This window comes from Phyllobates terribilis, unplaced genomic scaffold (genome assembly GCF_046119375.1).
Source record: "Phyllobates terribilis strain yellow unplaced genomic scaffold, ASM4611937v1 Scaffold_9__5_contigs__length_417890890, whole genome shotgun sequence".
NCBI lineage: Eukaryota > Metazoa > Chordata > Amphibia > Anura > Dendrobatidae > Phyllobates > Phyllobates terribilis.
Genome location: NW_027362769.1, coordinates 77,918,937 through 77,943,266, shown reverse-complemented (window position 1 = coordinate 77,943,266; position 24,330 = coordinate 77,918,937). Strand labels below are relative to the sequence as shown.

At 44.7% G+C, this 24,330-nt stretch overlaps 1 protein-coding gene across 1 annotated transcript in view; it reads right to left on the bottom strand.

Annotated features, from left to right (window-relative positions):
* SPAG16 (sperm associated antigen 16) overlaps positions 1 to 24,330 on the bottom strand; it is a 1,363,505-nt gene that overhangs the window by 653,800 nt on the left and 685,375 nt on the right. Inside the window, exon 12 of the mRNA XM_073646626.1 lies at positions 2,604 to 2,789. Coding sequence (XP_073502727.1) covers positions 2,604 to 2,789 — 186 coding nt within the window. The remainder of the gene's footprint in view (positions 1 to 2,603; positions 2,790 to 24,330) is intronic.

Here is a 24,330-nt window from a genome sequence, read left to right as displayed (position 1 = left end):
TGTGTAGTTCGTTAGGACTTGAGTTATATTTTTCTTTTGTCATCTTTGGAGTCATCAGAGGTTGTGGAGACATAATCAGCTCCTATGAACGGTGCTGTGTTAGTATTCGGCAAGGATAACCTGTCTCTCCATCAATCGTGAAAGGCAGCTTTAAAGTCACGCCACTATATGTATTGGTGAGATGCAGCCCTGGCAAGAAATGGCATATTTGTAGTGAAGGAGCTGTGCGTTATCATACTATGAAATGAGCTCCTTGATGAAATACGACATTCTTTTCGGCTGCTGAGGAGAGAGATTACGCTCGCTAAGGCAGTTATTTAGTGGCTATTTCTTATTTACTGTTTATCACGGCCTGTTGGAAGAGAGACAGTTGCCGGTATGGCTGTGATATGCTGCCGAGCACCTTTGGTATTTTAAAGTTTTATTATGTTTCCTCACAATCTTCCATTTGATGGATGACACTTACAAGCTCCCTTCTGAACGTCTTACTGAGAAGAGGCAGGAGGAGAGAAAGGTCATTGTGGATTTCAGCCATTTTAACCTTTGCTGTCAGAAAGCATGACACAGGCTTGCTACTTGTGATTGAGGCTACGGTTGTGTCATCTGAAGAAAAGACCAAGGGATTTGTAATTGGCAGCATCATCGCCAATCAAGGAGCAAGATATAAGTACTGCATTGTAACTAGGGCTCACATCGAAAACAATTAGCTCAAAAGGAAGCTGCACACCAATCATGAAGGCAACGCAACAACGTGAAGTGGTGAGATAAATGGAACCAGGCACACATCTTTCCTGCATCCTTAATAGGGATATCTGGGACTATTTCTTATTTTTACAAAATGCCTAAGAACTAACAGGCAGTTAGTTGCTAACTACCTGCCTGTTGTGCCCGATGCTAAGCGGTCAGACAGCTCCTGCCGGCAATTCAGCAGCTTCCGCTGACATCATTTCGGCAGAGCAACAGCTTCTCTTCCTCTCTGTTCTGTTGACTGGGCATGACTGCTGATGTCAAGCTGATTGACAGCCGGCTCTCCGCTGCCTAACTGCGGGAAGCCAACTGTCAATCAGCATGACCCTCGTAGTCACACCCCATCGACAGAGCAGCCCAGAAGAGCTGCTCTGGTGACGTGGAGCAGCTAAAACGCCGGCAGGAGCGGTCGGTGACCATTCTCAGCTGGCACCAGGTAGAACAAGCAGGTAGTTTCTTTTTAGACCCATAGTAAAATAAAAAAAATCCTGGATAACCTCTTTAACTTACAGTCTAGAGGTCCACTATTTAGGCTGGGCCTAGATGGTGATTTTGGTCATGTTACAGGTCAAAGAGCCAAAAATCCCTATATCACAGCATAATGCAAGTAAATAGGGTAGCACTGCTACCAGCAAGGTATGTGACGGTGACAAGCTTATCGCAGTCACATACCTTGTGGGTCACAATGCAACCCCAGTCACCTGCATTAAGCTGCGACGTTGCAGCATTCAGCAAATTTTGACCACATGACTAAAAGTGCCATGTAACACTCGCCTAGGGACACATACTTAACAATGTATCAGTGATGGTGGACGTATGTCACTCAGTGGTGGCAAAGGAATCTGAAACAAGACTGAAGTATAAATCATAAGTGCCGCCCTAAGCATGTTGCACGATGGGTTATTGAGGAGACCTTGATGTGTAATCTGTTAAAGAGGTTGTCCACTAGTTTTGCATTGATGGCCTATCCTTAAGATTGGTCATCAATGTCTGATTGGCTGGGGTCTGACACCCAACACCCCCACCAATTAGCCGTTATTGTCTGGAAGTACTTACTTGAGAAGCTGGCCGTCTACTTGTAGTGGCTGCCACAGGGTAGTACACATCTGTCTACTATTCAAATCAATAGGAGGCGGATGTACAGTACCCTGCAGCAGCCACTACAAGTAGACGGACAACTCTACAGACCTGCAAGCACCTCTGGCCCAGAGACGCCACCGCTAACACCGATAACATCTGATCAGCGGGGGTGCTGGGTGGCGGACCCCGGACGATCAAACATCGATGACCAATCCTAAGGATAGGTCATCAATGTAAAAAGTTGTGGACAACCTCTTTAATGGCAACTGTCTTCTTCCACTTATTCGCAGGATGACATGTAGAAGTGGAATAAAGTTGTAAGAGACCGAAACATCTTTTATTTTCTTACTTCAATTGCTGATATTTATAAAAGAAAACTGGGATAAATTGTGAACCTTACTGTCTCAATAAAACGTATTTCTTATTGAGCATTAAGATATGAACGCAAAAATGATGTTTCTATACGCCATTTTTAGAGAATGTAAAAATGTTTTTATCCAAACACCTGCAGCTAAAGGGAAAGATTCCTATAGTAACATAATAGGAAAGTGAAAATGTGGGCCAACAGATGGAGCTTCTCTCAATGATTGCTACTAAAAATACAGCGCAACGTAGGAAACGTTAAAAATTCCATTGGCGTTGAGTATTAAAGACTAGACATTTATAGGATGTGGCATAGGATGCTATTTATATTGTATCCAGTGATGATGATATAAAAGCTATACGAGGAATACATATGAAAAAAATCCATTGCATAGGCTGAATATTAAAAATACCTGTTGAGATCCCATATTTTGCTGTTGTTATCTAGGGAACAAGAAGCCAGGAAATCTCCACACGTGTGCCAGGAGCAGCCCCAGACTGCATGTGTATGTCCTTCCAATGTGAGGATACATTCTGACTTGGCAAAATCCCATATACGAACTGTTGAATCACCAGAACAGGTTGCCAACTTGGTACCTCTAAATGACAAAGAAAATAAAGGAAAAAAGGTCAACATGTAGGACAGAATATGAGACGTGTACGCTGACATCATATGCACTTTTTCTATATCTGATGAAACAATATTCACTATTAGCGATGACCAGATCTGGCATTTTAATTTGCCAGATTGTGTGGATTTTCCAGGGAAATTCGACTCACAGTGAAGTTATTCTCTGCCAACTGAATATTCCTTACCCCAGAACATAATGAACATAATATGTAAAAAAAAAAGACACTTATACTCACCTTACCGTTCACCTCTCTGGCCCCTCCGCTCTTCACCATCACCAGTCCAGTCCTTGATGCATCTGATCACCGCTGCTTGAGCTGAAATCCTGGGCCTCTTCACACTAGGCTGGGACTTCTGGCTTTGGTGAAGCTCGGGACGGTTTTGTAAATGCGCATATACTGTAACATCATAGCACACATCGTGCCATTGAGACCATGCACGCGGATGCGCGAATCTGTATCGGGCCTGATCAGAGTCGGAAGTCCCAGCCTAGCACGAAGAGAGCTGGGATAGCAACACGAGTGGCTGTAATAAGAAGACTCGATGAGGACCAGATGGGGGATAGTGACGAGCACACAGCCTGGAGAGGAGTAAGGTTAGTACATGTTTTTGATTTATTTTTAACCTGTTGATGGCCCTTTATGGTTCAGCAAAATGGTGGCCAGCAGACCACCACTTTGCTGAATATGCGCAAATTACTAAAAAAATCTGCATTTTAGTGAATGCCAATTTTTGTCAAATTCAAGTGGAATTCAATTTCACTCTAATTTATTTGCTCATCTCTATTCACTATTCCTCTAAACAAAGAATAGAAAGACCTCTCTATCATGTGGTGAAACCATCTAGTGTACCAAGAGAATTTTCTTGGAAGAAGTGCTATCACTAAGGTATGCTACTCAATGTTTTTGGTCCACTGCTTACTTCAAGTCCTAGTACATTGCATCTCCACTTTGCTATCTTGATTAACTCTTATGTATCAGCACAACTTATTTTCTGTTCTGCTCAATCCCTTCAAGTGCATTCGTTATCTGCAACCTGTTTTCTCTACTCTTCCTGAGGACATAAATGCTTTACCCTTTCTCCATACTCTGCTTTTCCTTTGCTGTATACAAACTGTTCCCTCTAACACTGAGAGGAGAGACAGAGTAGAAAGCTGTCAAAACCAGAAACAATGGATGAATTTGAAGATCAGCCAGGTGAATAACACAATTTGCATCAGCAAAATTCAGTACAAAAGTCTACGCAGCCTACAATGTATACTTTTGGGGGTGGGGTCAGAGGGGCTGGAAGGCTGTGACAAATGCTTCTAAAGGACGCCATCGGACAGTAATCCATCACTCAAATGCTTCCATTTAAAAAAAAAAATGTGTTAAAAGTGTATACACTGAACTACATGACACAAGATTGTATTGATTTGGTAGTATAACAAATTGTATAACATAGTTCAAGAAAGGTTATGGACAGAACCATCTGAACATAAAGAAATACGTCCTATGACAGATCTTACAAGATTCAGAAGAAAAAGTATGTCAGGACACAGATTAGAAAGGAAATTTAGCTTCATTCAAATCCTGGAGGAAATCAGAATGGCAAAAGCGCTCCCTCCGTTAAAGGGGTTATCCAGCACCATATTAATTTTTTACTGTAGGCCTAAGAAATTACAGACAAGAAGTTGCTAACTACCTGCCTGTTCTGCCCAGCGCAGATCTCTGCAGGAGGAGAGCGATCACTGACCTCTCCTGCCGGCGATTCTGTGGCTTGCGCTGATGTCACGTTGACAGAGCAGTGGCTTCTCTTCCTCTCTGCTCTGTTGACTGGGCACAACTGCCGATGTCTGCTGATTGACAGCCGGCTCCACTTGCTAACTGTGGGAAGCTGAATGTCAATCAGCATGAGGTTGGCTGTCATGCCCCATCAACAGAGCAGCCCGGAGAAGAAGAGTTGCTCTGTTGACATGGAGCAGGTGAATCGCCAGCAGGAGCTTTCAGTGACCGCTCTGAGCTGGCACTTCATAGAACAGGCCTGTTAGTTTTTTTGGCTCACAGTAAAACAATAATTACCCCTTTAAGTTTGAGGGATTTTATTGGTTCATTTACTATTTTCAGATATTGTGAGATGTAGGGGATCTGGAGTTAGTGTCAGTTATAATAGGGCAATAACCAAAGGGCAATAGGAAACAATATATTTGGAGATGTCTGCAACCCTACAGTCGCGGCACGGACTATTCTTTAATTATTCTTTTACATAAAACTGCTTTTCTTTAATTAATACTTGCTTTAAGCTAATATTATGAGATGAAAGAGCATATGAAGCAATGTCAAATCAACGAAAGCAAAATGAAAGATAAAATTGCCTATCTTCCCGTTGCGAGCAAACTTAATTTCATATTCAACTATTGTTGCTTCTATTTGATGTGTTTTATTACAAAAAGAAACATTGATTCATTTCACTTACAGTGCAGCAGATGGCCGTGGAAGTCAAGCATCTCTGCAACATTTATTTTAGCTGTAATGTGATTGTTCTGCCTCATTCTTTTGGCAAAGCTGAACTGCCCATTAAATGCACAACAGCTCACATGCACATAGGCATCATCAAAGGCATCTAGTGCTCTTTTGTATAACAAGTCTCAACAATGAGGTTTCATTCTCAAAATATTATGTCTTTGAAAATTTATATTGTCTGATGAGTGTGTCACTTTTTACATTTCTACAATTGTCAGCGCCCATCAAATGCTAAATGCCATGAATTTCTGAAAGATTTAATAGTGAGATCATCAGAATAAGAAGAGTTTAAAGTGATTTTCCCATCTTAATAAATGACAGTATGTTGCTAGGGTATGACATCTGTTCATTACAGAGTCTAATCGCAATGAGCCCACCAATCGAGAGAAAACAGGTGTCAAGACCCCTTAGTTAAAGAGGTTGTCCACTACTTTAACATTGATGACCTATCCCTAGGATTGGTCATCAATGTCTAATCGGTGGGGGTGCGATTCCCAGCACCCCCGCGGATTAGCTGGTTTTGGTGCCGCCAACAGTAGGAAATGCTCAGTTACAGAGCTGCTCCGTCTACTGATAGTGGTGGGGGCTGGATACTGCACATCCACCCCTTATTGATTGAATAGGAGGCGGATGTGAAATACCCGGCTAAGGCCGCTATCTGTAGATTGAGCAGCTCCGTAACTGAGCACTTCTGGCCGCCGACACAGAGAACAGCTGATTGGCTGGGGGTGTTGGGTGTTGCACTCCCACCGATCAGACATCGATGACCTATCCTAAGGCCATTCAACTGCCTGTACAGCATCTATTTCAGGCAGGGTTGTCAACCACTCAGAAGTTCCAGGACAGTCCATGAAAATTGGACACTTATTTCCAGTGTCTGTGAAAAGAAATACATATGTTTGTGATTTTTTTTTGAGGATGGTGTGACTTGTGAAGGTCATCAACAATTATCCTAATTTTAGAGCTCCTATTATATGCTGGTAATGCATTCATATCAGTACATTGAGCTATAGTCATATGGTTCTGTAACAGTGTGTCACCCCGGTTGGTCTCCATGGACCATAATATAATTAGGCCTCCATTAGCATTCCCTGTCCTGCATCTGGTGGTGGGTATGTGTGTCTTTGTTTTTTTTCTGTAGGGGGACTTCCTGATACACAACATTACACACTGGCTGGCGACTGGACTTAAGTGACCTCCTTTCATTTATTGAGTTAAATATACCTGATGGTTGAGGGGATAGGGTGTGAGTATGTCTACCCAACCAGTGGATTTATTCCATGAAGAGGGTAGAGAAGGGAAGACACATGTTTGGGGGTTGTTATGTGTTGTGGCTTGTGAAGGGTGAGGATCGGCGGCTGAGGCCAGATTGTGGTACGAGTGTATGGACTTTATGAGACTAGGGATCATCGGCCGCGTACTATGGTCACCCATTTTGGATACCCTGCTGGATTAGAGTTACTATTGACGCACCCCCTGGGCCTAGTGTGGACGTGAGTGGGATACCCGGAGCCGGGTCTCTGGGGGTTGTAGTCTCCGTGGCGACGACCCGGTCCTGTGGCTCAGGGTGGTCAAACCAGTGGCAGTCTTTTATGGGTTTTAGGTCAATTGTCCGACTACGCCACCCGTGGATTGCGGTCAGGGTGTACCGCCGCTGAGAGGCAGTCCGCTGAGGCTGGTGTGGTGTGCGCAGCAAAAGATGGGATAACTCCCCACGGGAAGAGTATGGCCTCAGGGCAGGGAATGTGGATGATGGGAGTGATGGTGCACGGGCGTCCCAGTACTAGTAGTGCTGTATGCGGTGAGAAAGCAGGAACGACTCAGAGTCTTTGCAGTGCAGTTCAGGGACTTTACTGATGATATTAAGGCAGACCCTCCGGGGAGTACTGGCTAGAATAAGGGGCCTGGTCAGTCTGCGAGCAAACAGGAGTTCCATTGGCCAGGTGGAGTTGTAGGCCTCCCCGTCTATCTGCACTCTTCCTGGCTACCTTGCTGTAAGCAAGTGGAAGTAGCCCACGTCCCTGAGTATACCGTGTGGTGCTCACCCGTATGGCTGGTGACTTGGGGCCTTCTGATCGCCTCCGCTCCTCGATGGCGGTGCTGGTCCCTTCCTTGTGACTGAGCCTCCGGGCTTCTATGGCCAGAGGACCAGGAATCCCCTGCCGGCTGGTTTCTGCTGCTGGGTGAATATACGTCCCCGCAGCCTCGGACTCCGGTGTCCGGTACTTGGATTCTTCTGCCAGGGCGAGCTCTGCTCAGCTCCAGCCCCTGGTCTTCAGCTCCTGCTCCTACAGAGCTCCTAGCTGTAACTCTCCCTATGTCGGGAACTGTTCTCCAGGCTCTGACTGACTAATCCCGCCCCAGACCCAGTTTATAAGGGCAGATTCCTCCCCTCCCAGGTCTGGGCAGGAAGTGTTGCATGCTTAAGGGCTCCTGACCAGAGAAACCTCCCACTTGCTCTCAGACGTAATATTTCTATTACTGTGGTAACCAGACCCCTGGGGTGCCACACTATACTAAAGACCGGTATCTTATCTTCTTTGACATTGGATTACTGGGTGGCGCCTCTGGATTGGTTCCTGTTGCTGGAATATTCTCCAAGTGATGCAATAAAGTCATGGTGTATGAATACTTTTTCAAGGCAATGTATTTTGTTTTTCTAATATGGAACAAAAAAACAGAATTTCTGATGCTGATGTGAACCTAGCTTTAGATATACCCGACTTACTAATATTCAAGATGAACAACAATTATCTTTTTAACCCAGTTTTTTGGTGTAGGATATGATGCGGATTAAGTCCCTTGTATTGATGCAGTGTGTCCATTCTGGTGCTAATCTTGACTTTTGGAATATAAAGGGTATGAACATTTTTGTTATTGCAAGCTGGTTAGTTACTATGATTAGTCAGCACTCTAGGAATCAATATTTCCAGATATTCCTTTCTTCCTTGGAATGATCAGATGAGACATATGTGTGAATAATACTAACATAAGTTAATTCAGCAGTTAAAAGTGAGCTTCCCTTTTACCGACATTTGCTGCACGGCTGTTTAACATTCTGTCAAATGCTCCACAGTAATAAACAGAAACGGTCTCTTTTTATCTCTTTTTAGTAACAGTCAATGCTGATAAAATGGCAATTTCCAGTCTGTTGCTAAGAAGTATCTTGCAGAATTTAAATTGTCATGAAGCAAATCTCTAATTTGGCCACAAAGAGATCCTCCCACTGTCAGCAAGATGTGGCAGTAATTTATGGGATACCTAATACTACTGTCTCAGAAACTCTCAGACATCTGTTCTTAGTGCACATACTTGCGAGAATGGAAATCAGGTGTATGCAGCACGTCTGCAAAAATATCTTTCTGTGTGCCAACACGTACACAGAACTGCAATATCTCTGGATGCCACAATGAACTGTCACAAATCTGAACTTGCCCCTTATTACTGCTGTATCTGTCGCAAGGCGTTGCTGCACTTTCATTGCAAATGATGTAAGGCAACACGAGCAATTCTGTTTGGTGATTTCTGGGACTTGTGGTGCCATCCATGCAGACAATTTGTGGGTTAATAATCTAGCACAGTTCATCTAATTAGCTTTTGCTGTAAGCCTTTGTTGGAGCCACACTCTAGCTCCTGTTACAGTTGGTTACTATCCTGGCCTGTTGCTTATTATCTCCGTTGTATTCTGTATCCCAAGGGGTTTACTTCCTGACATTGGCTCGTTTTACTGTTTAACCGACTGCCTCACAATTCGATCCGTGACATTGACTTCGTGGTAATGACCCAACAGGACGACTTTTCTCTCTGCCAGCGGGCTCCACCGTTCAGCAACCACTGTGTAGTAGTAACACAGGGGGCCCTGCGAAACTCAAGATCCCTGTTAAAATATAAAGGCTAGGGTTCCCCTGGGACTTGGTAAATGAAGTGGCTTGTGCAAAGCTTGTCGGTGGTAGCCCAATTAAGATCTGTTATGCTACTGTAAGGTGCCCAAACGAGGTAGTTGTGGGCGGGCTGTGGCCCATGCTCACTTTGGCACCCTACAGACAAAATGTGTCCTCGCTCTGGTGTGCTGCTGTGCATGTGATGTTTCCCACTTACTTCTGGCCAGCCGGCCTCTTCTGACTCCAAGAATTCCTCTTCTGGAACCAGGGCAGCAATCAATTCAGAGGACACAGAGTTCATAAAAACAACCAGATCTTTACTTGGCAACTGGCAGTATTTACAGGTAGGTATAAAGGATAAGGCCCAACGGATTGTCATCTTTCCCACGGGTACCGGATACAACTTCAGCCCCGGTTCCCGATCTAGGTGAAGCATCTCTGTTGCTTTCTTCTCTAGCCATAGTGACTCTTCCTCACCAATGACAGAATATCTGGATCCCAATTAACTCCACCTCCTAGAGCTTGAGTCCTGACTTCTTCTGCAGCATCGCAGACAGAATGTGCCCCCAAGGCTCCCGATGACTTTCTCAAGGTTCCCTGGTCGGCTAAGGCAACTCTTGTGGAGGGATTCTCTGGCGATCCACTGTCCAGGATACTAAGGCCACGTCTACCCTAGCAGCCTTTACAGAGCCTGTTAGCTTTCTGCAGTACTGCACACTAGTGACTGACCTCTACTTCCTGTTTCTGGAAACTACCCAGAGATTCCTAAAGTGCCCACCCACTATGGGCTGTCCTCACATAGTTAACTCTCAAACTGTCTCTATGCAGGCTGTGTTTCCAGGAAAACTTCACCTTTCACCTACATTTTAGACAGTGACATCTTGTGAACATTAGTTAATATTACAGCCCACAAGGAAACATATCAGGAACAAAACATTATTCACATTCTATACCACAGCAGCATTGATGTCTTCAGGAGGAACATGGCAGCTTATCCATCTCCTTAAACTACGTTGAGCAGAGCTTCATTACATAAACCTACTTTTGTGGTCTTTCAACAGTGTGCCACCTGCCTGGTGTTAAGGAGTTTTTCATGACTTTGATCTTTATGACTTATTCTTTAGATAGGCTATCACTATGATATTAGTGAAGTTCTGAATCTCAGCTCCCTAACTGATTTGTCGGCTGAAGGAGCGCCGGCCTTCTAATATCAAGCCCACTTCATTGTTTACCAAGCAAAGCTCTGTACATTTTAAAGTGGACATACCGGCAATTGCCACTCAGACTTATTCACTGGAATGGGGCTTGGTAGCACAGAACTGCAATACCAGACACAGCTACTACAAGTCATAATTTGCTGTGCTTCATAAACAATAAAGGGGACGTGACAATTGCAGAAATTCTCAGATCGGTGGTGGTTCTAGGCTTCTATAGATCTGAGATTATTGGCTTATATATAGTTAGGCTGTTATTTTCAAGCTGGAAGACACGTGGGCAGCGAGGTCTTGCCACACTCTGGACTGGAATCTCAGAACCAGCAGGACAGATGAAGTGGAATCCAGCAGGGATGGCAGCAAGTAAAACACAGTATGGACAGAAGGTGGAGCACACCAAACGTAGAGGTCTAGAGACTCAATCCTAAGACATAGGTGTGTATGTCAATGGGCCTTAAATAGGTCTTGAGACATGATGTCATTGATCGACCCCAGGCAACCTGCAAACCCAATGTGGAGTACAACAGAGGGCAGCAGATCCAGGAGAAGGGAGCAAAGCTCGGGATACCTGTAATAAGAGGTATTTTACAACATAATGACGCACACCTCAATATTCCACCACAGGGATAATAAATATTAAGTCACAGCACAGAAATAATAAACAGTGATATAGTCACATCTCCACCAAATCTGATGCTGAGATTTCCGCTTCGGTTGCCAGGTGCCACCATATTCACTCTGCGGGTGGCGCTAGTGATAGAGGAGAAGTCAGAATCAGTAGTTCTGTACGGCGCAGGCTCTGTCCAGCCACTAAGGTTAGAGTGGCCAGGACCTGCAGTGCTGTCCAGTCTGCCAGTATGGGTGTGAGCTTCCAGCTGAAGTTATCAGCTCCCTGCTCCTGCCAACTGCAGAGCACAACACCCTACTAACGCTTCCAGCTTACTACTGGAGGCTGCCAAATATAGCTTTGTGCTTCCCTGGTAAGGTGTGCATCTTCTTTTCCTGTTTGGTTTTAGTGTTTTCGTGTTTTGACTTTGGCTTATATTTCTGACTATTCTTACAGATTCAGGGTCAGAGCCGAGAGGTCCTTGATGTGACCACTCGGCTCTGATTCTGCTTGGCGACCATTCCTGCCTCTGGACGGCAGTCCTTCTGTGGTAGCATTTCACTGGGTCCTGTTGTAAAACTAGATCCCTGTAGAGGGGTTAAAGGTATTGAGATTTCTCTGGAATCTGCCAGATGGAGTGGCTTATGCCAAGTCTGTCCCAGGCAGCCTTTTGAGCCTGTGGCCTTAGACAGGTGTTACAGATAGCACAAGTATCATAGTGATGTCACAGTATCGCGATAATAAACATAGTGATGTCACAACCAAAGACTAAGCATCACTGTGTTGTCACAGTACAGAAATATTAAACATTGTCATTTTAGAGTACAGGAAACATGGTAAAGGGTGATGTCATAGCTAACGGCTAAGTACTGCAATTAATTCATAGTGTAAAAAAAATACACATAGTGATAACACAGATAAAGAACATAGCATTACCATGATGTCACAATACTAAATTAATAAACATAGGGTTGACAAAAACTAATCATCACAGTGATGTCACAGTGCGAGCATAATAAGGCGTTCCTTCATGTGCTAGAGTAGCACTCATGTACTCTCGGGTCATAAGGTTCAGTTGCGCCTGCAACTTCTGCAACTCATACAGTTACTTTCTGTCGCTCCTGTTGGGTCTCCGACTCGAGATAAACAGAAATTGAAGCTTCCCCTTCACCTTGCATCCAAACAAGTTATACATGAATTTGTTGGTTTTCTCTATCAAAATTACCGTATGTCTATAACTAGATTTTTATAACCTTGCACTGGGCAGCAGAAATTCGGTATTACGTGTTCTTAGATTTTGCAGTTAAGCTAAAGTAGAGTCTGTGCTAATAACCTATTTATTTTAATAGCCCCATTCATAAGAGGTTATAATAGAAATCATTGCCATAAGTGAATACTTAAAGGCTGAAAAGACCACAGGATATATTGAATTTCTTATAGAAAACGGCAGCAGTCGAAAAGAAGAACCTGAGGTTGGCAATTGTTAGGATCGTCAAGATAAGAATGGAAGATCATAACTATGTAACTAGAAAAAAAAGCCCTGGCAAGACACCGCACTGGGACTGTAAGGATTAATATTGCAAAGACAAGAACTACACATAGATCACATATTGCTCTCCACGGGCATGTTCCTTTATGCATGAAAAACATTAAATATGCAGGTAAAATGATCCTTTTCTTCATCACTATTTCATATATTTGCTTCTATCATCATTACTTTTCCATGTTCTCTTTGATGTCTCCAGAGATAAGAAATGTTGTTGTTTTTCCTTCTATAAAAGAATGGGAGGTGTGGACACATTTATGTCAACCATTTCTTGGGATTCTTCTCATCTACTGCAAGTTTATTTATAAAGATACATAAAAAAAATTCCCCTCCCATAAACTAAACTTCTGTTGTGAAAAAACAATTCTATAAACTTAGCACACAAACGCAATGCAGAAATAAACAGTATGTCCATCTTTACAACCATATTTTGCATTTCTCCATTGCACCTAAAAATAAAAAAAATGGAAGCAACTTTGCAAATAGTCTTCATTGAACACATCCTACGGTTTTGTGTCTATAGCCGCTATTCAGATCTTCGTTTCTTCATAATTACCGTCAATAAATAAACCTTGTGTAGTCTGATACAGTGGCTGTTATAGTCGGGGAGGACAGCCCTTCCAAATACTGTTTATCTATTGATAACCATTTCCATACAATCTCCTTAAAAATCCCAGCAAAAACTATTGCTGACATTTATCTGAGAACACCAAGACAGACTAGGTAGGTGGAAATGTACATTTTGATGATCTATTGGACTACAAGGGCCCGTGCACTTTTCTTGCACACGAGGGCTTTTTTATCTGTCTGCCACTGCTGTATGTAGCAAAAAATAAAAAAAACTGACCAGCATCTCCAAACATAATAAGACAAGTGTGAACAGGTGCAAGCTGTCTCGACTATTCAATATAACCAAGTAAATATAGCTGCACTCTGAAATGCTATAATATGCAAATATTGAATATATGAAATCGGAACTGCATTAATGCTATAGAAAATATGTTAAAAAATGAAGGTACTTGGCGCACAAATTGGACAATTCATGAGAGCCCACCAGCCGTGTCAAGGCGTACCACTTTGATGGGACCCTAACCTTAAATGCCTCTCCCGGACTGAAAGCCTACAAATTTAAAGGGCAGGCAGGATCCAGCTCTATTTAAAAACATGTTAGGGTGCTTTCACATTGCGTTTAGTTACACACTCGGTTGCCCCATCAGGGCTTACATCTGAACCCCCCCACAAAATGCGATGTGGACGCATGCGCCGATTGGGCCATAATGGTGCTGGCAGAGCGAACGTGCGCTCTGCCGTGCATCATTTTTGGGTGTATATGCCTACAGTACTTGAGGCATATAGGGTGTCTGCCTCTAGTAGGAGTATAGGTACAAAAATGATGCACGGCAGAGCGCACGTTTGCTCTGCGGCACCATAATAGTCTAAGGCCCTGTCGGTGCATATGTCCGCATCCCGATTTGATAGGGCCACCGAGTGTGTAACTAAACGCAATGTACAAGCACCCTAAGGCTGATGGGAGGACAACAGGTTTTGATCTATATTGAAAACTTAAGATGCTTACATAAATAAGCAGACCTATTTCAATAGATAAAAACCACTAATGGGGCAATTCACTAAGGTGTTTATGCAAGAAAAAAGTAGTAAACACCTTAATAAGACACAATATTTTTGCACAACTTGAAAGTTGCACAAAAATATGGCAACCTTTAGCATTTGCAAGCCTGTCCCCACCAGCTACGTCAATATAGGCGTAGAATAAGTTACGCCACTAAAGTAGTGTAAATAATTTCAATAATGTACGCCAGGGTACGCCAAGTGGTTCACAGTTTAAACTGAATATTACCCCAATTTTTAGCCTTGATCTCTAATAAACTCCATTTGTTTTCTACTTTTAGAAGACCATGAGCTTTTGCCTCTTACAGTACAGGGTGGGCCATTTATATGGCTACACCTAAATTAAATGGGAATGGTTGGTAATATCAACTTCCTGTTTGTGGCACATTAGTATATGGGAGGGGGAAAACTTTTCCAGATGGGTGGTGAACATGGCGGCCATTTTGAAGTCGGCCATTTTGGATCCAACTTTATTTTTTTCAATGGGAAGAGGGTCATGTGACACATCAAACTTATTGAGAATTTCATAAAAAAAACAATGGTGTGCTTGGTTTTAACGTAACTTTATTCTTTCATGAGTTATTTACAAGTTTATGACCACTTATAAAATGTGTTCAAAGTGCTGCCCATTGTGTTGGATTGTCAATGCAACCCTCTTCTCCCACTCTTGACACACTGATAGCAACACCGAAGAAATGCTAGCACAGGTTTTCAGTATCCGTTGTTTCAGATGCTGCACATCTCGTATCTTGATGGTATGGTGTGGTATATGGGGTACAAAGATAGTGGGGCCATTCTTCATCAATGGAAACCTCAATGCCACAGGATATCTGAAATTTCTACATGATGATGTGTTGCCCTCTTTATGCACTGAAGATGGCACGTTCCCTGAGTTTTTCCAACAAGATGGTGCACCACCACATTATGGGTGTCAGGTCCGAGCATTCCTACATGAACAGTTTCCTGGAAAGTGAATTGGTCGTCGTGGGCCAGTTGAATGGCCACCAAGGTCTCCCGATCTGAACCCCTTAGACTTTTATCTTTGGGGCCAAGGTCTTTAACCAAACAAATTTTATCGATTGGTAAAAAAATAGGTGTTCATCCACAGGTAACCTTTTTGACAAGCAAGGGGTTTGTTCTTTAGACTTTTTGCTCTCTGAATTGACTTTGGTAGCAAAAAGAAAAAAAAATATTACTTTCTTCTTACCATTTAATTGGACAACTCTCTTTTTGGATGTTGTGTGAAGAGCTTTGATATAAAATCCCTGTTAGAAACATCTTCTAAATTACCATATAGATAAAGTCAGATTTCATTGTTAGAAGAGGATTTCATTATTACATAAGCTGAGCGAAAAAAAAAGTATTCACATGCCAAAAAAGACATCCAATAACCGAGTCCTGACTGAATCTTCTTATAAAGTTCTGATACAATTGTACTTTGTGTCTTTTTGCATTGTGAAATTCGGCTTCTGAACATTCCTTTTATAAACTGATGTACTACATATGAAGAAGTGACTTGCTTTTGAAGTAAGACATTTCATTAGGTCATTACAACTCTGAAACATGTGCTCCTGGATAATCCAGCACAAGATACGCACATACCTACTCAAAAACATATTAGGGCATCTTTATCAAGCTAAATGAGCCAGAAATATGGCTTAATCTGCACCAAAAACTGTCTTTAACGACTTGGACAATATTTATGATGTCATTACACAAGTACTGCACTTTGTTCGTCAACGGGGCATGACTCATGGAAAAATGGGTGTAGCTTGTCGGAAAATGTCTAGACTGTCTTAAAATACACAAGATGTATAAAGTAGCAAGAATTTATTATGATAAACGTGGCGCATGTTAAGACTGTGTAGACTACGTTTGCACTGTCTAAGCTTTATTCTATAATGATAAATGTGCCCCATTATGCTTATACTATTAGGTGCTTAGAAACCCACATTTACTGTTTTCACCCCATGGATAAAGCACTCATGATCTCCTTCTTATGGGTTAGTTGTTTTCTCCCCTTTTCTTAGATTTCTAGTAAAACATAACTCCACCCAACTTTGGTCTTTTAATCTTTGATACAATTATCACACGGCATTTAAGATTCAAGTTTTCGTGTCTGACTCCTCTCAAGATCCAGAATTGTCTCTATCATCTGCAATATGTAGAAAGTAAATGTGTTTTATATATGTGTGACGTTGAGTCAATTCTCACGGACAAGCTGTGAGGCGGGGAAGTCAAGGAGTCCAAGGTCAAAAGCCAGGAGGGTACGTCAAAGACAAAGGGATAAGACAAATGGATAGTCGAAGCCAAAGTCCAAGGTCAGGTACCTAAGGTCAGAGGCAAAGGGGTAATATAAGCGGAGTAGTCAAAAGGCAAATCCAAGAAAGGGCAACAAACATCAGAAAATCAAAACCCAGAGCAAATACACCACAGAACAAGGCTACAACTGGTAATGTCCTGATCATTGCCAACCAGCTAAACAGCCAGGTAATCACCCAGAATGGGTGATACATGGAGAAAACCCCACAGGCCTGACCAGACTGGACAGCTGGGCTATCATTCATAATACTGACAGCCCAGAACGCCCCTGCCTCAGATTGCCCCAGCAGCCCCTTGATCCTACAGGTAGGCTGTGCTACAACTCACAGCATCCTTATGACACTGTGAGTAGTGGAATCGCGACAATTTGATACTTTGTTCTGACATTCTTATTACACTCACCAGCAAACATTTACTGTTTTTCTTTTACCTAGTAAAAAATCAATAAAACTAATGAAACTCAAAAAGTTTCAAAACTTCCCTAAAGACCAAGTTTCTTTAGGGAATGTAATCTCTGCATAAGTATATTCAAGTAAGTCGTGGTCAAGTAATTGTTTTAAAGATAGCTAGTGACTGGATTAAAGTTCAGAGAAGCACAATCATCTAGAAATTGATGTTCCTTGAACCAATTAAGCAATTTCAAGCTCGGGAAAACATTGCTGAGGTCAATGGAATGGACAGTTTTATTGAATTTGCACTTAATGGCTGCACCAGGGCTTATTTGTTAAATATCTCAGTAACAGGAGACATGGTCTCAGCTTTGTGAAACTCCACTGCTGAGGATCAGTTTAATAAAGGTTATATCTGGGGGTACATACAGCTTGTTACGCTATGTAGATACTGTCACACTATCCAATTACCTATGTGCTTCAAGCATTAGTCTGTAGTTTTTCTTAGAAATCTTTTTTCCAGTATGCATATTAACAAAAGGCTAAAGTTCAAGCAAGATGCTGGTGGAAAATATATTCCCATAGTGTGGAAGTGTTCTAGCCTATCTCAATATTTAACAGCCATGCTTATATATAGGATAAAGATGTATTACATACTCAAAACAACAAACAACTTCAGATAATAAACCAATGAAGCCAGTAACAGTGGTGTAAATAAAGACTTATACAAGGCGATTCGCTCACTATTTTACCCGGAAAAATTGCTAGAACTTCTAAAAAAAAAAAAAAAAAAAACTGTCGACCATACTGAGATTTGGACTGTACATACCTTGGCTCATGAGAAACTGATGTTTTAAAGCAGGTGTTGAAAATGTCCACTGTTGCCAACCAAGCAAGCCTGCACGTGCTGTTCCATATTGTAGAATGTATTCAGCACGATGTCTGGGGTCATAGCCTGAATTTCTAACTGTATCTTCTCTCGGAGTGCCTGTAAAATTTGTGGCTTGTTGTACAACCAACATTTCGAATGGCCCCAAAGGAAAAAATCCAACGAACTGAGAGTGCAATGAACCTCAGCAACGAGAAACATCCTTGCGCCAAGTGGTTTCGCCGACTTGTTGCCCCACCAGTCGTCTCCCCTACGAGATAGACTTGCTGCATGCCTTTCTGCGTGTTGGTAGTTTATGTGTGGAGCTTGCATATCACTCTTGCCGAATTCCTTTTTCATTTGTTAACAATATACAGACACAATTTGGAGGAGCATGTTTTCATGGTAAAAATTTATTGGAAAACTGGTTCCTTAAAGAGGTGCCACAGTGAATTTCTAAAGCAGTTTGGAGGTCAAAATCTGCCATCCAAACCATATATTGAAGCTTTCTTAAATGTCAGAGTAATCTCCAAGGGACTATGGCCACCAAGATTGCATGATTGAACACCGCTGGATTTTATCCTTTGGAGCCATTTGAAAGGATGGGTGTACAAGTAACAAGCCACAAACTTTACAGGCACTCCGAGAGAAGATACAGTGAGAAATTCAGGCTATGACACCAGACGTTGTGCGGAATACATTCAACAATATGGAACGGCGCACAGAGGTGTGCTTGGTTGGGAACAGTGGACATTTTCAACACCTGCTTTAAAACATCAGTTTCTCATGAACCAAGGTATGTACAATCCAAATTTCAGTACGGTCGACCTTCTCTTTTATAAGTTACAGCAATTTTTTCAAATAAAGTAGCGAGTGAATAACCCTGTACATGACTCATAGCTAAATGTGTGTCTACACTAGAACATCACATCCATATGCATATTAAACTCAACATGGCAAATCACGGACATTATTATGGACACTGTTGCTGATTTGCTACTCCCTGGAAAGATTTCCCACTAGATTTTGGCACTGACTGATTCACAGTTGATATTTTAATTTATCAAAGAAGTTCTGTATATGATTGGATCGAGGTTCATAGCTCTGTGCTACCCAGGAATATCCTTCCCCCATAAAAGTTGGCACATTTATTTTATCACCCTTGCTTGGTATACAGAGACTTTCACAAAATAAGCATTCCAAAAAACAAGGCCCTGGGCAATATCCAAGGCTCAAACCTTCTGCTAAATGGTAAGGTTGTCCACAATAGAGCATAAAGCCAGATACAGAATTCACATATCACTGTCTTTATGGATTTCTTAGTCCAGAAAGTATTTAGATGATGAAGAATGTTTTAGAACTTTGCCTTTACTCCAGGGTCCATTCATTGGGTGTCTCCATTAAAAAAGATGACTGACGTTTTTAAAAAAATGTTTGATGAACGTTTGTTCCGCTTAGAGAGCCATAAATATTTAAGTTGATATTGGGAATTACAATTGTTTAAATTGGTCATACATGTAAAATTTCACTGGCTGGTATAGAAATATATTTCATGGAATAATTGTTGATTTATTGGGCAAAATTTTCAAATGTGGCAGACTAGAGATGATCAAAATTTTTGAAACACGAATTTTCCAGGATCTGCGGTGAATAAATTTGTTCCAAATAACAGGTACTCCAATTTCCCTTGTAAGGTGGCTGTCGGACAACTAGTGGTGGGGAGATAAACTTGGAGTAATGCTTTACAACATATAGGACTAAAAGGGGTTAATTAGCTATGACAGATTGATTGTGAGCAGCTAAATAGTTGGGAAAGATGGCTCCTCACCATATCCCCACCCCTGGATGTGATTCACTGTAACATACCTGGTGGCGGGCTTGCATGGTGCACCATCTCTCACTATGCAAGATCGCAAACTTGATCTTCAGTCCAGTCTGCTAGCCTGGCTTCTATTCATGCTGTCTGTTTGTCTCTGTTCTGACTGCTTAGGGCGGCGGCCCGGTTACTTCCTGTTTCTTTTAGCTGCTGTGGGCACACCCCTAATGCGTCCTCAGCCTATTGCTGTCTGTCACTGGATATTTAAACCAGCTCCACCTGGAAGCTGAGGCCTGAGCAACTCTATCATTCAGTGTGCTCCTTGACTCTGAATGTGCCAAGTTCTATTCTGTGTTTTCTTGCCTGTCTGTCCGCCTTCCTGGAGGCTGTATTTCCAGGCCAGTCTGAACAGGCTCCTCGCCTGTTCGTCCCGCCTTCTAGGGGCCGCATACCTAGATCTGTTATCTGTGTTTCCTTGCCTGTCTGTCCGCCTTCCTGGAGGCTGTATTTCCAGGCCAGTCTGAACACGCTCCTAGCCTGTTCGTCCTGCCTTCTGGGGGCCGCATACCCAGACCCGCTCCTGTATCTCGCTGCAGTGTCAGTTGCTGTCTGAACACTCAGTTCCTGTCTGAACACTCTCCTAGTCTGTTATCTGGTTCTGCCTTTCCCTTCCAGTCTGTTCCATGTGAACAGAGCCCTGTCCCCTCTGCCCTGCCTTTGCTCACCGCTCAGGCGGTTTATCTCTGCTCTGCCTTTGTTCACCGCTCCAGCGGTTTCTGCCCGCTCTGCCTTGCTCACCGCTCCGGCGGTTTCTGCCCGCTCTGCCTTGCTCACCGCTCCGGCGGTTCCTGCCCGCTCTGCCTTGCTCACCGCTCCGGCAGTTCCTGCCCGCTCTGCCTTGCTCACCGCTCCGGCGGTTCCTGCCCGCTCTGCCTTGCTCACCGCTCCGGCGGTTCCTGCCCGCTCTGCCTTGCTCACCGCTCCGGCGGTTCCTGCCTGCTCTGCCTTGCTCACCGCTCCGGCGGTTCCTGCCTGCTCTACCTTGCTCATCGCTCCGACGGTTCCTGCCTGCTCTGCCTTGCTCACCGCTCCGGCAGCGCCTGCCTGCTCTGCCTTGCTCACCGCTCCGGCGGTTCCTGCCTGCTCTGCCTTGCTCACCGCTCCGGCGGTTCCAGCCTGCTCTGCCTTGCTCACTGCTCCGGCGGTTTCTCCCTGCTCTGCTTGCTCACCGCTCCGGTGGTACTTCTCTGCTCCGCCTTGCCCACCGCTCCAGCGGTTCCTCTCTGCTCTGCTTGTCTACCACATCGGCGGTTCTGTTCCTGAATCCCAGTCTGTACTGGACCCTATCCAGCCTGTGCTCCAACCTGCTAGTACCTTTCCGTCTGCATGCCAGCCGTACTTGTCAGTATCCTCCTGTCTGTATACCAGCCGTGCTTGCCAGTATCCTCCTGTCTGCACTCCAGCCGATCCTGCCAGTGCCCACCTGTCTGCATGCCAGCTGTGCCTGCCAATACCCACCTGTCTGTGTGCCAGCCTAACCTGCCTGTTTCTCTATTCCCCGGTGTGGGTCAACAGCCGTATCCGGGGTCTGGCCTGGAGTAGCACCTGGTCCCTCTGCTCGGTTCCTCCCTGGTGCACAGCGTCGTTAGCCGTCGTGCGACCTTGGTCGGATTGGGTAGATACTTAGTTACGCCCCTCCAGGCACTCTCTGGTTCATGGCACAGTGGAATCACTAAATCACGCACACGCCAGTCAGCCCGGGCGTGTACATAACAGTTTGCTCAGGCAATGGTTCCCGTTGAGCCCCACGGCCTTTCACTCTCAGAGACATTTTGAATCCGTGTTCAGCGAATACGTGCATTAAAAAAATAAAATAAAAATAAAAAAAATTTTTCTCTAGCTATGGCCCAGGCGATGTACGCTCCAGTCCAAATGGAGCTTTCTGCGCCCGTTCCTGCGGATCCGCCACGGTACTATGGGGATCCTAAACAAAGCCGTGCATTTGTGGAGCAATGCATGCTGCAGTTCCAGCTCTATGCTCACTATTTTCCTACCGATCGGGTTAAAGTGGGATTTATGATGTCCTACCTAGCGGGTGATGCCTTGAAATGGATCACTCCCCTATGGGAAGCAAGGGATCCTATCGTCTCTGACCTGCAGGCCTTCCTGGTGGCCTTTCTAATGGTCATCGATGACCCCAATCCTGAAGCCTCTGCTAAAGCTTCCCTTCCCAATATCCCGGAGCAGCCCCGATGGGTAATGTGTGTGGGTAACTCACCAGTTCTCCAGCCTGAAGAGACTGCTGCCCACACAGAATCCACACAGGATGACTACGCACCACAGAATACTTCTCTTCCCAACCTCAAGAGGCAGTCCAGACGTGCTAGGCGTAGAAGCAAGCCATCACGCCAGGTTCTGTCCTCCCAAAGACCTCCTGCTCCCCAGCCTGTAGAAGCAGCTACCCGCACGGAATCCATGAAAGTTGACCATGTTTGGCAGGCAAAGCAGAGGCCGGAACTCAGTCACGAAATCGGATTCCAGTCCCGCTGTGGTTGTTTGGGACCCCCTGACGGTCTTTGTCCAGTGAAGGTTGGAGAATCCCAAGACATTAGGCCTGTAGGAGAGGCTGCCCTGGGCGTTAGTGTTTCCTCTCCAATGGTGACCATGACTGTCTCCGTGGCAAGTAAAAGCCTCGGATTAACCGGAAGTTTCGGGATTAAAGCCTTGAAGAGTCAGTGTCTGATTCCCGCCCGAAAACTCCAGAAGCCGGTTTGGGCATGGTCTGCAGAAGGACGATCCCTACTCAGAAACAGTCAAAAGGTGTATGTACAAATTAAGCTCCAGATTGGAGCATTACACTTGAAGAAGCTTTCCTTTCAGGTGCTGACTGGCTTACCCACAAGTCGTCCAGAGCCGAGAGATCTAGTGCCCGCTCAGGTCTGGAGACCTGGCATGGTGTATCTTCCGGGACTGTTAAGGTACAAGGGGTGTCCAGTCCCCATATCTTCAGGACAGTCAGCAATGTCTTCTTCTTCTTCACCAGATCTGCTAGTCGCTGACTTGCTGTGCGCTGAAGTCTCCGAAGGAAGAGAAGCGGAGGCAATGTCCCCACACAGTCTCGACGATTGTACCAATGATCTGGCTTCAGGTACCGTCCCGCCTCACAGACATGTCATCTCTGAAACCAGTTTGAAGATGGTCCCAAAGCATGGACCTTCCATCTTTAATAAATCTGGCCTTGCGTCCATCGAGGCGGTGGATACCCCCAAGACTCTGCACCCCTCCAACCAGGTGGAGGACCTCCAGTTGCCTCCTGAATCCTCCGGGGTGTTACCTGATAACAAATGGAGAGAGACTTTCCTACACCCTGTACCTGATACCTCGCCCGCTTCATCCAGTGAGCTTGACCAAGTGGACCCCGAAGCAGTGGTTACCCCCGAGTCTCTGCACCCCTCCAACCAGGCGGAGAACCTCCAGTTGTCTCCTGAACCCTCCGGAGTGCTACCTGATTACAAATGGACAGAGACTTTCTTACACCCTGTACCTGGTACTTCACCCACTTCATCCGTTGCTGAGGATGGCTTAATGGGAGGAAGCATCCTAGTTACCAAGATGATGAGACCAGTTTCGTTCCCTCTAGTGGACAGAAGAGGTAATCCTCTTGAAGAGAAGGATTGGCCTCCCAATTCTCTGCGGAACACTCTTGCAGGCTTGAAGAAGAGGGGGCGTAATGGGGGGGGGGGAGTACTGTAACATACCTGGTGGCGGGCTTGCATGGTGCACCATCTCTCACTATGCAAAATCGCAAACTTGATCTTCAGTCCAGTCTGCTAGCCTGGCTTCTATTCATGCTGTCTGTTTGTCTCTGTTCTGACTGCTTAGGGCGGCGGCCCGGTTACTTCCTGTTTCTTGTAGCTGCTGTGGGCACACCCCTAATGCTTCCTCAGCCTATTGCTGTCTGTCACTGGATATTTAAACCAGCTCCACCTGGAAGCTGAGGCCTGAGCAACTCTATCATTCAGTGTGCTCCTTGACTCTGAATGTGCCAGGTTCTGTTCTGTGTTTTCTTGCCTGTCTGTCTGCCTTCCTGGAGGCTGTATTTCCAGGCCAGTCTGAACACGCTCCTAGCCTGTTTGTCCCGCCTTCTAGGGGCCGCATACCTAGATCTGTTATCTGTGTTTCCTTGCCTGTCTGTCCGCCTTCCTGGAGGCTGTATTTCCAGGCCAGTCTGAACACGCTCCTAGCCTGTTCATCCTGCCTTCTGGGGGCCACATACCCAGACCCGCTCCTGTATCTCGCTGCAGTGTCAGTTGCTGTCTGAACACTCAGTTCCTGTCTGAACACTCTCCTAGTCTGTTACATGTTTTTCTCTATGTCCGTACCTTCCCTTTTTCTGCAGAGTCAGAACCTGCACCTAACTCCTACTCGTTGTTGCTGTACTTCCGTTTGTGAGTTTAGAGTCCACTCGCTACTTCATTGCAAGTATCTTGTGTGTATCTGGTTCTGCCTTTCCCTTCCAGTCTGTTCTGTGTGAACAGAGCCCTGTCCCCTCTGCCCTGCCTTTGCTCACCGCTCCGGCGGTTTATCTTTGCTCTGCCTTGCTCACCGCTCCGGCGGTTTCTGCCCGCTTTGCCTTGCTCACCGCTCCGGCGGTTCCTGCCCGCTCTGTCTTGCTCACCACTCCGGCCGTTCCTGCCCGCTCTGCCTTGTTCACCGCTCCGGCGGTTCCTGCCTGC